Source organism: Prinia subflava, chromosome 7 (assembly GCF_021018805.1).
Source record: "Prinia subflava isolate CZ2003 ecotype Zambia chromosome 7, Cam_Psub_1.2, whole genome shotgun sequence".
Taxonomy (NCBI): Eukaryota; Metazoa; Chordata; class Aves; order Passeriformes; family Cisticolidae; genus Prinia; species Prinia subflava.
This window is the reverse complement of record NC_086253.1, coordinates 1,843,668-1,860,911: the sequence shown is the minus strand read 5'-3', so window position 1 is coordinate 1,860,911 and position 17,244 is coordinate 1,843,668. Positions and strand designations below refer to the sequence as shown.

The following is a 17,244-nucleotide window of genomic DNA, read 5'->3' as shown; positions in this document are numbered from 1 at the left end:
GTCAGTCAGCACCGCTCTGCAGCCCCGGGTGAGCCCAGCTGGCTCATCCCCAAATCCCTGACCTCGTGGCATGGTGGCAGCCCGGGCCAGGCCGGGTGGGCACTCACTTGGCCAGGATACTGTTGCGTTTGGCTGGGGAGAAGTTCTCCAGCTGCAGGGAGTCCTGGGTGAGGAAAGCCACGGCCAGGTGGAAATAGTTGTTCCAAAGCTGCAGTGGGAGCACAGGGATGAGCGCCAGGCTGGGTGGCACAGTGGGCTGGGGACCAGGCTGGGTCCTCTCCTGGCCCACCTGGCCCAAAGCAGGGCTGAGGCAGCACCCACCCACCTGCAGCTCGAAGTTGCTGTTGCTCAGGAACATCTCAGTTAAGGTCGTGGCAAAGTGGTTGATGGCACGCAGGAACTCCCTGGGGTGAGTGAGCACTGAGTGAGGGCAGCACTGGTGTGCCCCCTGCCCAGTCTGGTGTGCCCCCTGCCCAGCCTGGTGTGCCCACCACCATCACACAGAGGGGGCGAGGTCCTTCGTGCCCATTTCAGTGCAGCAAACACTGCCCAGCTCACCAGTCCTGCACATCCAGGGCCGTGCCCCAGTGCCCTCCTGCCCCGAGGCATCCCAGGTGCTCACACCTGACCCAGCCTCCCCCTGCAGGTCCCTCCCCGGGTCCCTCCCCAGGCCCTCACCGGTTCTGCACCATGTTCATCACCACCCAATCACTGGGGTACACTGTCTTCCCAATCAGGTCCTTGAAAAGGATAAAAGTCTCCATGAGGAAGTCCTGCAAGGGAGGGAAGGATGTCAGGAGCTGTGCTGGACTGCAGCGCCCTCCGGGGGATGTTGTGAGGGACGTTCTGGTGCCCAGTGCTGGCGTGGGGAGCACTCACCATCAGCTCAGGCCGGGAGGGGAAGGCCTGGATGTAGGTGCTGTAGTGGTCCTTGTCCATCTGGCTCAGGATGGCGGCCATGCAGGCCACGTAGTGGCTCTGGGGGAGAGGAGCTGCTCAGGCCCTGCTGGCTCCTGCACCATGGAACAGGACACTGTCCTTGTTCCTCCAGGAGGTTTGTGAGAGCCCCAACTGCCTTGGGGTCTCTTCCCTGGTCCCTTCTTCCCCAGCTCCCCAGACCTCTTCTCCTGCCCTTCAAATCCAGTTCCCAGACTGTGTCCCCCACTGCAGGGATAGGAGGGTTCCTGCACCCACCATGATGCCAGGGGGTGCAGCTGTAATTACAGAGTGGCGCTGAAGCACCTCTGTCATTTTTGAGATGATTTAAGGCCATCTGTGGATGTTTTGGGCATTTTGAAAACAGCAAGCAGGTTCCTTCTGGAGTGCCTGCAGTGAAGGGTCCCAAACGGAGCCCTTAGCTCCACTCCAGGAGATTTGTACCAAAACAAGTGGAGCATGCACGAGTGGGATGCTGCCCAGAAAGCTGCCCCAGAGACACACCCGAGGCTGGAAACTGCAGGAAAGGGCAGCTGTTTCTGGGGTGAGAGCCTTGTCTGACACGCTCAGGAGGAGGGATGGCCCTGCCATGCCCCGCTCTCACTGATGGAGCTTCGTGGGTGGCTCCAGGTGCCAACTCGTGCCCAGAGACTGCCGTGCCGTGAGTCCTGTGAGGGCAGCACCGGGCACCACTGCCCATCCCGGGTGCCGCAGACACCTCCCAGCCCCGGCAGGTCCGGCCCTGCCGGCGCTTCCTCCCGGATCCCGGCGGAGACCGAGCCCCGCTGCAGCCCGGGCCAGACCTCGCCAGCTACACGCAGACCAAAGCGGGCTGTGCGGGGAGGATGTGAGCGCTGCTGGCGACCGAGGGCTCCAGCGTGGCACCACCAGCCCCGGGCAGCCCCGGGAGCTGCTCGGGGCGGGGCGGAGCCCACCGGGGGCTGCCGCGGGGAAGCAACGTGCGCCCACGGCCAGCCCCGGCTACGCGGGCTTTGCGGGGAATTCTCTTGTGCAGAGCAGACGGATCAAACCCCGGCAGCTCCCGCTCCTTCGGGAATCCGCGTGGTGCCACAGCCCCGCGGCCGCCCCGCCGAGCACCGGCACGCCGGGGACCCGCGGGACCGGGGGCGCAGCCACCGCACCGCCCGGGCAGCGCCCTCCCGGTGCCGGGACCGCGGCTCTTGCAGGGCTCCGGGGCTCGGCTCCCGGGCGCGCTCCCCACCGCGGGGCTCCGCCCCCCGCCCCGCTCCGCCCCCGCCGCTCCGCCCCGGTACCGGCGAGCGCGCGCCGCCCCGCCCCGCCCCGCCGAGCCCCGCGCCCGCCGCTGCCGGACCCGCGCCGCCGCCGCCGCCGCCGCCGAGCACCAGGTACCGGGCGAGATGCGGAGCAGGCTCGGCCGGGGAGCGGGGCGGCGGCCGGACCGGGTGCTGCGGGCATCGGCCCTGCGGCGCCGGCGGTACCGGGACCCCGGGCGGCCCCGCGGCCGGGGCGTGGGAACCCCGGGGCTGGGAGGGGCGACGCGGGGCGGGGAGCCCCGGAACCGGGACTGCGCGGCGGTGCAGGGACCCCGGCGGCGCGGGAGCGGTACGGGTACCCTCGGCCCGCGGGATGCGCAGGGGCCGGTGGGGCCGGGGCGAGGAGGCGAGCGGGGCTGGCGAGGGGGATCCTCGGTATCCCCGGAGGTCGCGGCATCTCCCTGTCCTGCCCTCCTTCGCTCCCGGCGAGCAGGGGCTGCCCGGGGAACTGCTGGAGGCACGGTGACGGTGGCACGGGACACCGAGCATCCCGTAGCAGGCACCGTGCGCCGAGCACCCCGCGCCGAGCCCCCTTCGCTGGGCACCCCGCGCCGAGCTGGGCGCCGTGGCGGGGGTCTCTGGGGGACACCGCCGTGCTGGAACCGTGGCACGGTGCGTAGCCTACAGTTCTGCATCCGTGGTGGGAGCTGCTGTGTTAGAGGGGCAGAAGACCCCCAGGTCGCGCCGCGGTGCCGCAGCCTCGCCCTGTCCGCCCCGGCCCCGCCGCTCGCTGGGTCGCTGCGTGCTGGAGCCGCTCTGGGGAGCGGCCAGGCGGGCTCGTCCCCGCTCCCCCTCGTTAGGAACGGGTCCGTCAGCCGCGGCTGAGCCGGCTGACACACGCACACGCACACCCAGGGATGTCACTTGGGCACCGCGCCGCGGTGACGCCGGCCGGGGCTGGAGGGATTCAGCCCACGTTGCTCCCGGCGGCTCCCGGCGCCGCGCTCCGCGCCCGAGGCCTTGTGTCCGCCGGCGGGGCTCCGGGATGCGGGAGCGAGCCCCGGGCAGTCCCGCCGAACGGGGATGCGCAGCTGCCGGGGTCCCTCCCGGGCTGCTCCGGTGCCGATCCTCCCCGCGGGAACGCACACAAACCCCGCCGGAGCTGCGGCTGCCGGCAGCGGGGCGGGAGCGGGGCCGGGGTCTCCCCGGAGCCGCTTTCGCGGCGGGAGCACGAGGTGGACACGAATGAGTAACCAGCGGGCCCGGGCTGTGCCAGCACGGGGACACACGGGGACATCGGTGTCAGCCGCTCGCTCGGAGGGGCACGGCGCGCTCGGTGCCGCCACAGCTCGCGGCGATCTCCGCGCTCGGCCCTCCCGGGGGTCGGGAACGAGCCCCGCGGCCGGCGCTGCGCTCCCTCCCGGCGGCGCTGCCAGAGGAGCGGGTCCGGGAGCAGCGGGGGGACCCTCGGGCACCCCCGGCCCTTCCCTGTGCCCCCTCTCCGCAGGGAGCGTTCGTCCTTCCGAGGAGCGGGGCGGATTTCGTCGCAGAAGCTCCTTTGGGCTGAGGTTGTCTTCTTTACAAATGATAATTATTGTAATTACTTAATAGCATGGTGGCATCCAGAGGCCACAGATAATGAGTGGGTCTATTCCTGTTCCTACTCCAGCCCTGGCCAGTGCCGTGGGCAGAGCCTGCCTCGCGTGTTTGCAGATGCTCTGAACGGGCTGGACTGTTCGGTGGTGGGGAAACTGAGGCACGAGGCAAAGGAAGACACTTGCTAATTCCCGAATTCCCCTGGTAGCCAGCGTTGTCTAAAGCGCACGGAGATAAAGGGGGGCAGGCTGTTCGATGGCATTGGGAATGCACTTAAAGGCAGGAATTTGTATTCTGGAAGGACATTCTCAGTGCTGGGAGCTGCAGCTGCAGAGGCCGTGCCGCTGGCTGCTGGCACCACGGCTGGGGGTGCTGCTCTGGGGGGTCCCTGCTGCACCCAGGACCGAGCCCCCCGAGCCTGGACTGCTGTGTGCAGGGGTGGCTGGGACGGGGCAGGAACTGCTGGGCGGTGAAGCCTTTCCAGCTTTTTCCAGAAGTGAGCTCTGGGGAGAGTCGGGGGCTTTCTGGAGCCATTTCTGGCCTGTGAGGGAGCCCACAGAGCTCAGGGTCCCCTGGCCCAGGCACCTGCTTTGCACTCTGGGGTAAGTGGGCTCCTGATGGGTTCCCAACCCCTTCTCCAGAGCTGAGACATCCTCCCGGAGAGCGCAGGGCCTGCAGATGAGCTGGGTCCCCATGGACGAAAGTCTCTGGGCCGTGTCCCACTTCCCTTGTCCTGTCACTGCTGCAGGATCAGCCCGTGCTGGAGATGGCAGCAGAGCCCTGGGTTTTGGTGCTGGATCTCCATCACAAGCATCTTCCCAGGTCCGTGCAGCCTCACAGGGCATCTCCAGGGCTCGGGAGAGGATGGGTTTGCCTGTATCCCGTTCACTGGGAAGGGAGCAGCCGAGCTGGGTGTTCTTCCTCCCAGGGTGGTCTCCTCTGCAGCCCCAGGGGCGCCGCTGAACCGCAGCGCCGGCAGCAGCTCCAGGGATGTGGCCGAGGGAAGCCTTGGGACACAGAACAAACTCCTCCTGAGCTGCTCCTGCTCCACACGCGCCGTCTGCCCCGCTGTGCCCGCGCTCCCCCAGGCAGCTCACTCCACCTCTTCACGTCTCATTAGAACAGTGATCCCAACGCTCCTCTGCCTGGCAGAGAGGTGGGAACGCCAGCAGGTAGCACAGGGAACGGAGACACCACTGCCATGACAGCCGTATTAGCATCCACGGGAGACAGAGGAATAATTTGGCTTCTGCAGCTTCTGAAGGCTCGTGCAGAGCCTTTGTACTTGCGTCTCCCTGGCCGTGTGCAGCCTCCATCTGCAGCACCAGCACATCCGCAGGCAGGGGGGAGCGATGGGCGCGGAGCTGGTGACCCCCACGTGCCAGGAGGATGCTGCTCCTCCTTCCCTGACCGATGGGATCCCTTCCACAGGCACGGGCGTGTGTGGCCAGGCCAGCAGGGAGCCTTGGTGGCCCCAGAGAGGAGCCCATGGGGTGGCCGTGGGCGCTGGCGCCGTGGGGAGGTGGGTGGTGGGGGCTTCCAGCCTTCCACTGGGCCCCGTGGCTGGGAGAGTGACTAATGCACCCGCAGAGCACTCCAGCCAGTGACCTACATAGGGATGAGTGTGGATCCCTCGGCTCCAGCAAGACCCACCCGAGCGCCGGTGCCACTCCCAGAGCCCCTGGGCAATGCCCAAGGCGGGGCTGGGGACACTGCGGGGCACAGGCACCACTGGCATGGCCCTGGTGGCAGGGACAGCGCCTGTGTCCTCGGCCGGGCCAGCCCAGGGGTCCTGGGGGAGCCGCAGTGGTGTCGGAGCAGAGCCTTGAGCTCTGAGGGGGTCAGGCAGTGCGAGGTCCCTCAGGGACATGGGGACAGGAGCCAAGCTGGACTCAGGGAGCGCTGGGAATGTGGGAATGTGGCTGGAGAAGGGGCGAGTCCTTGCTGGGGACTGCGAGGGCTGGGCACCGAGGAGGGAGCAGGGCCGCTCGAGCGGAAGCGCTCCATTGGCACGAGCACAGTCGGATAGAAACGGGCCGTGATTAAGTGCCTGCAGGAAATGAGAAGGGCTGTGAGGCTCCCAGCAGCCAGGTTCTGGAAGAGCCTCCAAGAGAAGCATGAGGGCAGGGCATGAGCTGGCTTCGTGGTGGAGCCTCCTCGGCGAGGAACCAGATTTCGGGCGTGCAAGCTGCCCGAGGAGCTGCTCCAAGTCCTCCATCCTCGAGTCCCACACATGCTCTGATCCGAGAACAAACGCCTCGAGTCCTCCCGGCGCCAAGGTGGGATTAGGCTCTGTTGTGGAGTGATGTGTCATGAGCCGGGTTCCTGCCCCTCCAGCGCCTCATCCTCCGGTGCTGCCCTGCTCCACTGCCAGCAGCACCCCTCTCCCCTCTGGAGATCAGGAAAATCAGATGTGTTGCCCCACAAAGGCACTGCCTTGGGAGCAGAGCCGGGTCATTCACTTCTCTGCGGCTCCAGGAGAACCTGACTTCCTCTCTCATAAATCTCATCTCCTGGCTTCCTGTGTCCTGAGGAGAAGATTTATGTGTCTGCTCCGTTTCTCCCTCTTCCACGGCATTACCGGCAAGGGTGAGGGAGAGGATAGGTGCAGAAAGGGCTGGAGCTGGCAGGTAACTCCAGGCAGGGCGGTGTGAAGCAGGGCTGTGACCTCTGAGGTCAGCCCTGCACCATCAGAGTTTGCACGATGCAAACCTGGCAGGTTTGGCGCCTCTTACTCACAAAATTCAGCACCCATCAGTGCTGGCCAGAGAAACCCAGTGCTGGGAGTCTCTAAGGGGTGTCCATGAGAAGAGATTCCTGATGCTTCCTCAGCTCCTGGGGTCGCTCAGCAGAGGGGAGATCATTCCCAAATGTGGGAGCATCCAGCAGAACCCACTGCTGCAGAACCCACGGCATCCACGGTGTCACAGTGTCACCTGCTTTCACCTGTACATCACCGATGTGACCTGCTGTCTCACCTTATCCATGTGCCTGCAATTCCCATAGAACCCAGAGGAGAAAAACACTCAGACCTTAAAAAATCGCTGAGATGGAGGGTCCACCACTGTGCAAAACCTTTCCAAGCTGTTCCTGTGCCAGCTGGCCTGACTTTTTAAGGAAGTTGCTTCTCCGACCTGCCAACACGCATTTCCAGCTGCCGTGAGTGGAGCTTGGAGCTGCCACCCAGAGCCCCATCCTGCACAGCCTCTGCTCCGTGCCCCCTTGCCTGCCTCCTTTTTTCCTTCCTCGCTCTTCATTTCCTCCCCTTTCCTCAGTTTCCCTCTGTGGTCATGGCCACGGGATGGTTACGAGCAGAGACATGCTGGTTAGCCGGTTTTAATCCACTTAATGTGTGCCACTTTGCTTTGGGATCATCCTGCTTTCTTCGCTGAAATGTCAAATGCCTCACAGAAATCCGAGCCTGCTCCACCGAGGCTTTTACCTCCCCTGACCAAACTTGGAACCTCATCAAGCCCGGCAGCAAATGGGTTTGATGAGCCGTGCTCTCCGCAGCCCCGCGCTGACTGGCGTGGCTGGTTCATGCTGCCGGCCTTCAGAGGGGATTAGTCAAGCACCAGACCCATTCCCTGGACGATTCCAGCCCACCTGCATCCCCTGCCAGGGCTCTGTGGCTCCCTGTCCCACCCCCCGGGCTCTCCTGACCTCTCCAAGGAGGACCCCAATGTCCGGCAGGGCACATCGGAGTGGAGTGCCAGGGTTCCTGCTTCGGCCTCGGGAGGTTGCACAGGTCTCTCCTGGAGGGAGAAGTGACCACAGCCCTGGGGTCCTGTTGGAGTAGACCCTGGAAGGGGCTGTGGTGGGCTCAGGACCTTGGAGGGGCTCCAGGGTGGAGGCACTGAGCATTGCCCAGTAAATGTGCTCGAAGAGTGGCTGCGAAGCTCTGGTGCGGCTGGGTGCCAGGTGCCTCTGAGATGTCCTTTGCAGCCATCAGCAGAGCAGGTTCTTCACTTTCAGGGACAGCCCAGGAGAGTCCATCTGACAGGGCAGGATGCACCATCCTGATCCCATCCCAAGTTGGACTCATTATCCACGCTCAGAGATGCCGGCGTGCTGCAAACGGTGCCCGAGCGCGGCAATAAACCCGACCAGGGCACAACGAGAACGCAAGGATGCGTGGGAGGGTCCTGGCGTGGGTGTCTGACATCCTCAGAACTGTTCCCAAATGGAGCTGCTCCATGTATAATTTATAGGCTTCCCTTTGTCCTTGTGGCTCGTCTCTGATCTCCCGGCAGCCCGGGAAGGCCGAGGGTGCTCCGGCGAGGCCCCGCTGAGTGACAGCGCCGCGTTTGCTGCGTCGGCAGGGGAACGGCCCCGTCCCACGCTGCGCCAGCCACGGCTCGGCGAGGGCCCGTGGCAGAATCACAGGGCTGCTCCTGCTCTTGGACCTGTTCCTGCCCCGTGCCTGGCACTTGGAGCCGCTCCCAGCACCCTCCAGAGCAGGCTGGCCACACACAGGCTGCCCTGGAGTGCTCAGCTCCAGCATGGAGATGTGGCCAGCAGGGCCCTCTGCCCTCTGTGTTGCCCTCTCCGGCACAGCCACAGCCGGGGATGCTGCCAGGCACCCAGGATGGGGGTACCAAGCTCTGGGCACCAGCCATCGCTGTGGCACAGGGAGAGAGGTGACCCCAAGCCTGTGACAGGGCCTCAGGGGTGGCTCATCCCACGGATATCCCGGCAGGCTCTGCCCAGGCCAGCGTGGGCGCCCGTGCCCCGGGTCAGGAGGGATGTGGTGATGTAGGAAAGAGGACGGGCTCCTCTGGCTTCAGCCCCAGCCAGCTCGCTCCTGTGCCTGTTGCTGTCCATACTAACGAGGAGCCCCATCCCACCCCTCGTCTCGTCCTGCCTCGCAGACATCTCCGGGGTCTGGGCACGGCTCCAAGCTCGGGAAGGGAAGCGCCGGGCGGCTGGGCGGCGCGTGGAGCAGCATCCCGACGAACACGAGCGGGGCGTGTGGGGCCGGGGTGGGCGCAGGGAAGGCGGCGAGAGCCCCCGGCTCCGCTGGGTCGGTGCTCGCCGCCGGCGCGGGCGGGCACGGGGCACCGGCACACAGCGCTTGGAAGTTTGGCTGTGCCGGCACCGGGGACTCCGGGCTGCTGTGCTGAGTCAGCGCTTCGTGCCAGCAGGAGCAAGGCAAGACAGGGAGGGGGCCGGGGGTGTCTGAGCCCTGTGTCCGTCCGCAGTGAGGGCAGGGCGGCTGTGGAGGCAGCGAGGCCCCCGCCTGGGCGGGCGGAGAGGGTGCGGGGACGCTGCGGGAGCACCGGGCTGTGGTCCGGGGCGGGGACACCGGGGGTGCGGGACACGGGACACGGTGTGGTGCGGCAAAGCCGAGCCGCTGCTCGCTGCGGCTGGAATCTCTGTCTTTGGCCGCGTCCCAAAACGAGCCGACGGCCTGCCCTGCACCCCGGGACATCCCAGCAGGGCTCCCGGTGTGCCCCGTGCTGCCGGTGCCCGGGCAGTGTGATGGGCTGGGGCAGGCCACGGGGCAGAGGCACAGCCGGGTGGGCACGGGCTGGGTGCTGGGGGTACGTCGGGCAGGACCGTGGAGTCGTTCCCCTTGCAGGTGTGGGGAGGAGGGAGCCCTGCAGAGCCATGCGGGAACGATGGCAGGGACGGGGACAATGGCAGGGACCAGGGTGATGGCAGGGATGGGGATACAGCTGGGTGCAATCGCCGCTGTGACCCCGGGTCCTGCCCCTGTGACGTGCTGCCGGTGTCAGTGACATCCCCCGGCCTTGCTGAACGTTCTCCCTCCTGCTGGTTCTCATGTGTCTGAAGTAGCTCCGTGTCCCCAAGCCACTCACAGAGCTGGTCCCCCATGCCTGCAGCTCAACCAGCACCTCCGGTGCCCAGTCCGGCCACAGCCACACAGAACACGTCCCCTGTGCCCATCTGGCTGCGCCTCAGCCGTGATGGGTCCCCCATGTCACCCGAGGCAGGACGGATCCCGTGCCCCCTCCCGCCACGTCCCGTGCTGGGTGGGCGCCCCACGCCTTGTCCATCCCTCTCAGAGCTGTACCCGTGTGTGGCGGGTGTCCCACGCGCGGGGGGTGCCCCGTGTCCGTCCGTCCGTCCCTCACGGGCGCCCCTCGCCCCGGCCCCTGCCCTGCCCTGCACGAGGCACCAGCCCCGGCGAGGCAGAGCTATTTTTAACAGCCGCTTCTGCTTGATTTGAGCTGTGAACTCGGAACGTGTTTATGCTAAAGGGCTTTCTTTTCCCTTCTCCCTTTGTGCTGAGGAGGCAGCGCCGCAGATCAAAGCCTGTCTCTTCGCGTTTGGTGATGGTGGGCCGGGAAGGAGCCGAGGCGGGAGAGGCCGGCACTTCCACGGGGACACTCGTGTCCTCGGGGGGCCGCGGTGGCGTGGCCGGGTCTGACGCACCTCTCTTTGTCCCCGCAGGTCCGGGAGCCATGGGCGGGCACGGCGGGCACCGGGCGGCCCGCAGCGGGCGGCGCTGAGCCCGGGCGGCCGCGGCGGGACGATGGGCTGCGGGCGCCGGCGGGGAGCCGCGGTGCCGGGCACGGCTGTCGGGGCGGCGCGCCGGGGGCTGTAGGGCCGGGCGGCGGGCAGCATGCCCGGCGGCCCCTCGCCCACCTCCCGCCCAGCATCCCCTGTCCGTGGCGGCGCGGGATGAGGCTGCCCGCCGCCCCAGCAGCTCCGGGGACGGCTGCAGCCCAGGGCTCCGGCCGCCGGCGCTCGGCCCCCCGCGCCCCGCCGCAGCACCCCGGCCCCGCGGCCCTGAGCCATGGTCAGCCGTGAGCCCGCGCCCGGCCCGGCCCCCGCCGGCGAGGGCAGCCAGGAGAAAGCCATGACGGTGCGCTCGGTGCTGCTCAACCGCGACTCGCCCGACATCGAGAGCCGCCTCAAGCGCCGGCGCAACCGCACGCAGCAGGTCCGCTTCAAGGACCTGGTGGAGGCCGGCGCGGGGCGGGCGGGCAGCCCCTCCCCGCCCGGGCCCGCCGCCGGCCCCGGCCACAACACCCCACGTGCCTCGCCGCCCCCCAGGGACCCCCCTGAGCCGGCGGCTCTCCGTGCCTCGCGGCGCAGCTGGCCCCAGGCGCAGCCGGGCTCGCTGACGCTGCCCATGCCCAGGAAGGCGTGCATGAGCACCGCCATCCAGACCTCCCCCAGCCTGCAGAAGCCCTTCCCGGCCCCCCAGCCCCGCAGCAAGAGCGTCTGCGATGTGGCGGAGGACGCGGCGCTGCCCGCCGTGGCGAGCGCCCGGTGCCCGGGGGCTGCCGTGCCCACCGCGGCCAGCTGGGCCGCGCCCCCGCGGGCCCCCGGCGGCCTCGCCACCCGCGACCGCACCGCGGCCGGAGCCCAGCACGCCAAGGCGCGGCGCACACCGCCACCGCCACCACCCAGGGACCCCCCTCCCCCTTACCAGGGCACGGCCGGGTGCCCCGCCGCCCGCTGCGCCCCTCCGGTGCAAAGCTGCGCCCCCGAGCCCTGCCCGCCGGCCCCAGCCTGCGCCCCGCTCCGCGGGAGCCCCCGGGGCGGCCACGGGGTCACGCCGCGCCCGGCCTCCGTGCCCTGCGGCCAGCCCCGGCCGCCCGCCGAGCAGCGGGGGCTCGGCCGGAGCGACTCGGAGCGGAGCCTGCCCTGCGGCCGCCCGGCGCCTCCGGGCCAGCCCTCGCCGCACCGCCGGCAGCCCGTCCCCGCCGCGGACACCCTCGGCGTCCGCCCGCCACCTCAGGGCATCCCCCGGCGGGACCCCCCGCCCGCCCAGCACCAGCTCTGCGCCGCGCTCTGGGGAGGGCCCTGCTGCGCCTCGCCGGCCCCCGCCCCGCCGGCACCGGGCTGGCACGGCCCGGCCGCCGCCACGCCGGACACGACACCAGCCTGCAGCCGGCTCCGCGCCGCCGACCCCGGGCACGGCCGGGCGGGGCCCGAGGGGCCCAGGGAGCCGCCGCCCGCAGCCCCGCAGGGCCCCAGCGCGGGGGGGACACAGGCGGCCGGGTGGGCAGCGGAGGCGCCCCGGCACGGACAGCCCTGCCCCGCCGCCGAGCAGCCGGACACGCGGCACCGCGTCCAGGACCTTCTGCAGCTGGTGGTGGTGGCCAAGGGGCCGGTGGGGCCACCGGCGAGGGACGAGGACGCCCGGACATCTCAGGGAGAGGGCCCGTGGGGGCCCGGGGAGCAGGGGGACCTGCATTCCCAGCTGCAGTCCCTGGAAGGGGTGCTGGAGACCAGCCAACAAACCATCCGGGTGCTGCTGGACGTCATCCAGGACCTGGAGAAGAAGGAGGCGCAGCGGGACGGGTGAGTAGGAGGGGACAGAGTGGGGGCTGTGGGGACAGTGTCCCCGAGGGCTGGGGACCCTGGCAGAGATTTACATGCTGCTGCCTCCTGAAGGTGTTTCCCTCTCAGAAACTCAGAGCTGCCCCATCCTGCCCTGCCCAGGACCTGCTCCAGGGGCAGGGTGCTCCCCAGGCCAGCGGTCCTTGGCCTCCCAGGCAGATTTGCCAACTGGAGCAAGGTGTTCTAGGACAGCCCACGATGGCCTGAAGCTGAAATGCTCCAAACTCATCTCACACGAGGGCAACCAGCAAACTCCTGGCATCTCCTGTAAAATCTTTGGGCTTGTTCCTGATGCCCAAGATTGCCGTGATCCATTGGTTAAATCAGATGGTTTTGGCTGTGAGTGAAGCCCGGGAACACTGTCCCCATGCTACCCCTCGACTATTGTCAGTGGGAAGGGACCCCTTAATTAAGGGGGTCTGGGACACCTTAATTAAGCCCTCAACTCCATTTACTGTGACAGTCAAACAAGATGCCCAGAGATAGGAAATCCAGGGATAGGAAACCACAGAAAACATTATCCTGGTGTCCTTGTGCTGCAGAACAGCACGGCCTCGTTTGCCACAGGTCAGATCCCAGGTGCCCACTGCGCACCAGAGCAGGGCCAGCAGCGCTGAGACATCCTGGCACCGACCACCAGCAGCATCCCACAAAATTTTATGTGTATAAAACATGAAAGACTATCCCAGGATGAGCTCTCCCAGCAGAGGGGGGCTGCTGTACAATGCCAGAGCCGCAGGCACACACACGTAAGTGCAGCACATGTATATACATATATATATATAAAGGGCCTCATGATCTAATTCAGGTGCTGGCAGAATAAATCCCCATTGCAATGTGCAATTTGGTGCATTAACAGACCCAGTTTCTGAGGGCTGAGAGCAACCCTGGTCAAGGTCGAGTAGCAGGAGGAGGATTTCAACGGGGAAATGCGAAGTGTATGTGGGACACATCCTTTCAGCCGTGCCCCCAAAACCCACAGCCCTGGAGGGGCGATGGAGACATGGAGAAGGGTTCCAAAGGGACAGAGAACATTCACAGGGCTCCTTTTGGACAGAGCAGAACGAGCAGGGACCAGCAGGGAGCACCTGCAGGAGGACTCCAGTACAGCCCTCGGGATCAGGGTGTCTCAGGGTTGGGGTCTGGCACCAGCAGCAGAGACATGTGGGGTGGAGACCCCTTCTGTGGAGAGGGAGGAGGGTGCAGCAGCATGAGCTGAGCCTGGCAGGAATCAGATAATCCAAGTCCTGTGCACCTTCCTGGAGGAGGAGAAGGATGCTGTGGTACAAAAGCATCAAAAAGATAAATTCCGAGTCTGGCGTGGGCTGCAGATTAGTGTGGAGCATCTCCCTGTGCCCATCTGCCAGGGCACTGCTGTGCCAGGGCACGGCCACGTGCCTGTGCTCCCTCCATGTGTGGGCAGGGGTGTGGTGACCTGGGGGCTGCAGGCGTGGGGACCCTCGGGGTGAGGATTGGGATGGGAGGGGGGGACACGGCGGGAAAGGTTTGGAGATGCCTCTGTGCCCAGCACTGGTTCGCTCCCGTCAGAGAAATCTGCAAAGCCGAGAGGAACCCGGCTTGGTATTGATTGGGATCACACGGGAGGAGAGGACTGGGATCCCAGAGTGGGACCCAGGGAGGCCGGGAGATGGATCCCAGATGGGAAGAGGAGCTGGGATTCAGGGGAGAAAGGCTGAGATACAGGGAGGAGAGGGTCTGGATCCCAGGGAGAAAAGGAGCTGGGATCCAGGGAGGAGAGCCCTGTCTGCACAGAGGCACACGAGGGGCCAGGGCCAGCAGAGAACGCACGCAGACCCAGAGCGGGTCTCCAAGCTGACGGCACACCTCTGTCACAGGCGCCACTCGTACCGCACCGGGCAGGACATCGCCAACTGCGGGACCTGCCGGGACTGCGCCTGCATCATCTACAGGTGAGGGCAGCCCCGGCTCGGGGTATCCCGCGGGCTCCGCCTCCCTGCACTCCCGGGCTCCTCCACCGGCAGGGAGGCAGGAAGGGAGGGAGGGTCAAGCCTGCACCTCCTGTCTCGCGCTGGGGGGCACCGCACACAGACCACCCTTGGGTGTCTGCGCTGTCACTTGGGCTGGATCTGTCCTTTCCTTCCCACGGGGAGCAGCTCCCGCTCCCGGGATCAGCCAGGGTGATCTCCAGGGAGCAGCAGCATCTGGGAGGGGGCTGCTCTGGCACGATGGCAGAGCATTTATCTCCTGTAACAGCAATCTATCGGGGAAGCCTCGCTAGCGGCTGCTGCGTGGGCTCGCTCCAAATCCAGGCTGCATCCTGTTGTCCCTGCGCCAGCTCTGCACAGATGCTGCAGATGGGTTCCTGCCCCTGGCTCCAGTTTGGGAACACAGGGCCTGGGCTCTGCTTCCCAGCGTTGGCTTTGGGCCAGGGCGTGCAAGCCCCTTCCCCTGCTGTGCTGTCACCTCAGATCCCGTTCGGCGTGTGGGAAAAGGCACCTCATGCCCTCCCAGCATCATCTGTGGGGGAACTGGGAGGGTTGCAGTTTTGCTCGAGCTTTCTGCCCTTCCAGGCACCCCTGGGTGTCCTTCTGTCCCTCTGGCCGTCCCCTCTGTAGCGCAGGTGGCTGGCCAGGTGTGCTCCTGTTTTGCTAATTTGTTAATTAGGCTGTTGCTGTCGGGATGTGTAGGACACGGTGAGCTGGTCCCAAGCCACGCTCCGTGGTGCACGTGTGCTCTGTGAGCCCTGTGCCCTCTCCTGGGGTCCCCCGGTGTCCCTGTGCTCAGCGGCGCTGCTGCCTCGGCACCCAGGGAGGAGATGGATCCCAGATGGGAAGAGGAGCTGGGATTCAGGAGGAGAAAGGCTGAGATACAGGGAGGAGAGGGTCTGAATCCCAGGGAGATCCCTGTGTGCTCCCCACACAGTCCCCCTCGCTCCACACCCCCCGCTGCAGCTCATGGGGGACTTCAGGCTAATTAGGCCTGACGAGGCTGTCTCCACGCAGCACGGCAGCGGCACACATGTCACATCTGGGGAGGTGGCTCCCCGGAATGGCCAGGCTCCCGCTGGGGACTCGCTGTGGGTTTTGCTGCCACCCGTGGGATAAGGAAAGGCTCTGGGGGGGACACAGGGTGAGGGAGCAGGGACAGCCCCCTCAGCACCAGCCCCCAGGCACAGCCCCGGGAGCAGATCAGACCCGCCTGCCCCTGTCCCATCTCAGGGTCCCACAGCGGTGCCGACCCCTCCCTGTGTCACTGCAGGGGAGTTGAGGTCCCTCCCTGTGCTGCCCCCCCATTATGGTCTGCACCCCTCGCCCTTTTTTCTAGAGGTGCCCGGGACACTCCTTGTCCTGGCGAGGGGAGGTGACAGGAGGTGACAGGAGGTGACAGGAGGTGTCAGCGCGCCGGGGCGCTCCCCGTGTGCGCGGCGGCCGCGCCACGTGCGCCTTGCCGGGCACACTCGGTGGCACCTCGCTGATCCGATGGGACGTGGCTGGTGTGAGGAGATTGACGCGTTTTCCGTGCGAGGGAACATCGCAGCACGCGGCTGCCGGCAGCCAGCCCGCACCGCAGGGTGCTCCGGGGACACCGGGGACTGCGGGGACACTGGGGGCTGTGGGAACACCGGGGCTGCAGGGACACCGGGGGCTACAGGGGACACTGGGGCTGCGGGGACACCGGGGCTGCGGGGGAAACAGGGGGCTGCAGGGACACTGAGCTCCCTGGGGCTATGCTGGGAACACTGAGCTCCCCAAGGGCTGTGTTGGGGACACTGAGCTCCACGGGGGCTGTGTTGGGGACACTGAGCTCCCCAAGGGCTCTGTTGGGGACACTGAGCTCTCTGGGGGCTGTGTTGGGGACACTGAGCTCCCCAAGGGCTGTGTTGGGGACACTGAGCTCTCTGTGGGCTGTGTTGGGGACACTGAGCTCTCTGGGGGCTGTGTTGGGGACACTGAGCTCCCCAAGGGCTCTGTTGGGGACACTGAGCTCCTGGGGGCTGTGTTGGGGACACTGAGCTCCCCGAGGGCTGTGTTGGGGACACTGAGCTCCCCGGGGGCTGTGCTGGGGACACTGAGCTCCACGGGGGCTGTGTTGGGGACACTGAGCTCCCCCAGGGGCTGTGTTTGGGGTGCCAGGGGCCGTGGCAGAGTGGGGACTGTGACAAGGGGCTGTCCCCCTGCCCTCTGACACGGCCCCCTCGCCCCAGCGTGGAGCACGATTTCCGCCAGCAGGAGGGCCGCTTCCAGCGGGTGCTGAGCCACATGGAGCGCGACGCGGGGCCGAGCTCCCCCCCGACGGCGCTGGGGGCGGCGCTGGGGGTGGCGGGGACCTCCTCACCGCCCGGGCAGGAGCCATCGCCCGTGTCGAGGCTGCCGGCCAAGCTGGACGTGAAGAAATCGCGGCGCAAATGCTTCTGGTTCCTGTGAGCGCGGTGAGCCCGGAGCGCAGCACTGACCCCCTGCCCACCTCTCGTCCCTCCCTCCCTCCCGCGGTAGGGTTTGGGTAGCACCAGCTTTTCTATTTTTAACCATTCCGTTGAACGCGGGGAGCTCGGGTGTGGAAACGGCGAGGGGAGCGGCGGCTGTATTTAAGAGAATTCAATAAATTCCGAGGAGACGCTATTTTTGTTACATCCTCTCCCGCCTGTGCGCTTCTGTTCTGGAGGAGGATGAGAGTGAGGAGGGGGCAGAGGCTGCTTCCCTGGATTTCCCTCCGTTCGGGGTTCCCTGAGGATCAAACCAGTGCCCACCCCTGCACCCCACAGCTGCTCACCCATCCCTCCCAGTGCTTCCTGCAGGTTAACTGGGAACTCTGAGATTTCCACTGGTCAGACACAGTGGGAAAAGATCTCTGTGAGACTCTGGCCTGGAGAGAGGAGACCTGTCCCCAAAACCCCTGGGAGGAAGGGTGGGCTGGGCAGGGCTCTCATGGGTGGGGAAGATGCACTGATGACTGATTATAGGGAGACGGGAATGAGGAAATATCCCAGCCTCTGTGGGGCTGCCACGAGAGGGAAAACTCGGCATCCTGGTCCCAGGATCCCACAGCAGTACGGGTGTGTGAGCACACCCCGAGGAGCGCCTGTGGTGGGAGCAGCCACGGCCCTCCCGGCAGGAAAAGCCACCGACCTCAGGGAGGGGGACAGTGCCCGGCCTCGTCCGAAAGCACCACGGCCACG

General features: G+C 66.7%; 2 protein-coding genes across 3 annotated transcripts in view; one reads left to right on the top strand and one right to left on the bottom strand.

Annotated features, from left to right (window-relative positions):
- The window catches only part of LOC134552601 (dedicator of cytokinesis protein 2-like), a 44,352-nt gene that overhangs the window by 8,665 nt on the left and 18,443 nt on the right, over positions 1-17,244 (bottom strand). Inside the window, exons 29-32 of the mRNA XM_063401331.1 lie at positions 880-978; positions 679-773; positions 326-404; positions 108-208 (exon numbers count right to left, since the gene is read on the bottom strand). Coding sequence (XP_063257401.1) covers positions 108-208; positions 326-404; positions 679-773; positions 880-978 — 374 coding nt within the window. The remainder of the gene's footprint in view (positions 1-107; positions 209-325; positions 405-678; positions 774-879; positions 979-17,244) is intronic.
- LOC134552605 (basic proline-rich protein-like) lies at positions 10,389-16,736 on the top strand. Of its 2 annotated transcripts, none has more exons than XM_063401336.1 (3): positions 10,389-12,047; positions 13,943-14,017; positions 16,273-16,736. In XM_063401336.1, exons 1-3 carry the CDS (start codon positions 10,531-10,533, stop codon positions 16,490-16,492), a joined length of 1,812 nt encoding a protein of 603 aa, XP_063257406.1. In that variant the 5' UTR covers positions 10,389-10,530; the 3' UTR covers positions 16,493-16,736. The 2 variants fall into 2 exon arrangements, with proteins under 2 accessions (XP_063257406.1, XP_063257407.1); XM_063401337.1 differs by having other exon boundaries at positions 16,298-16,458.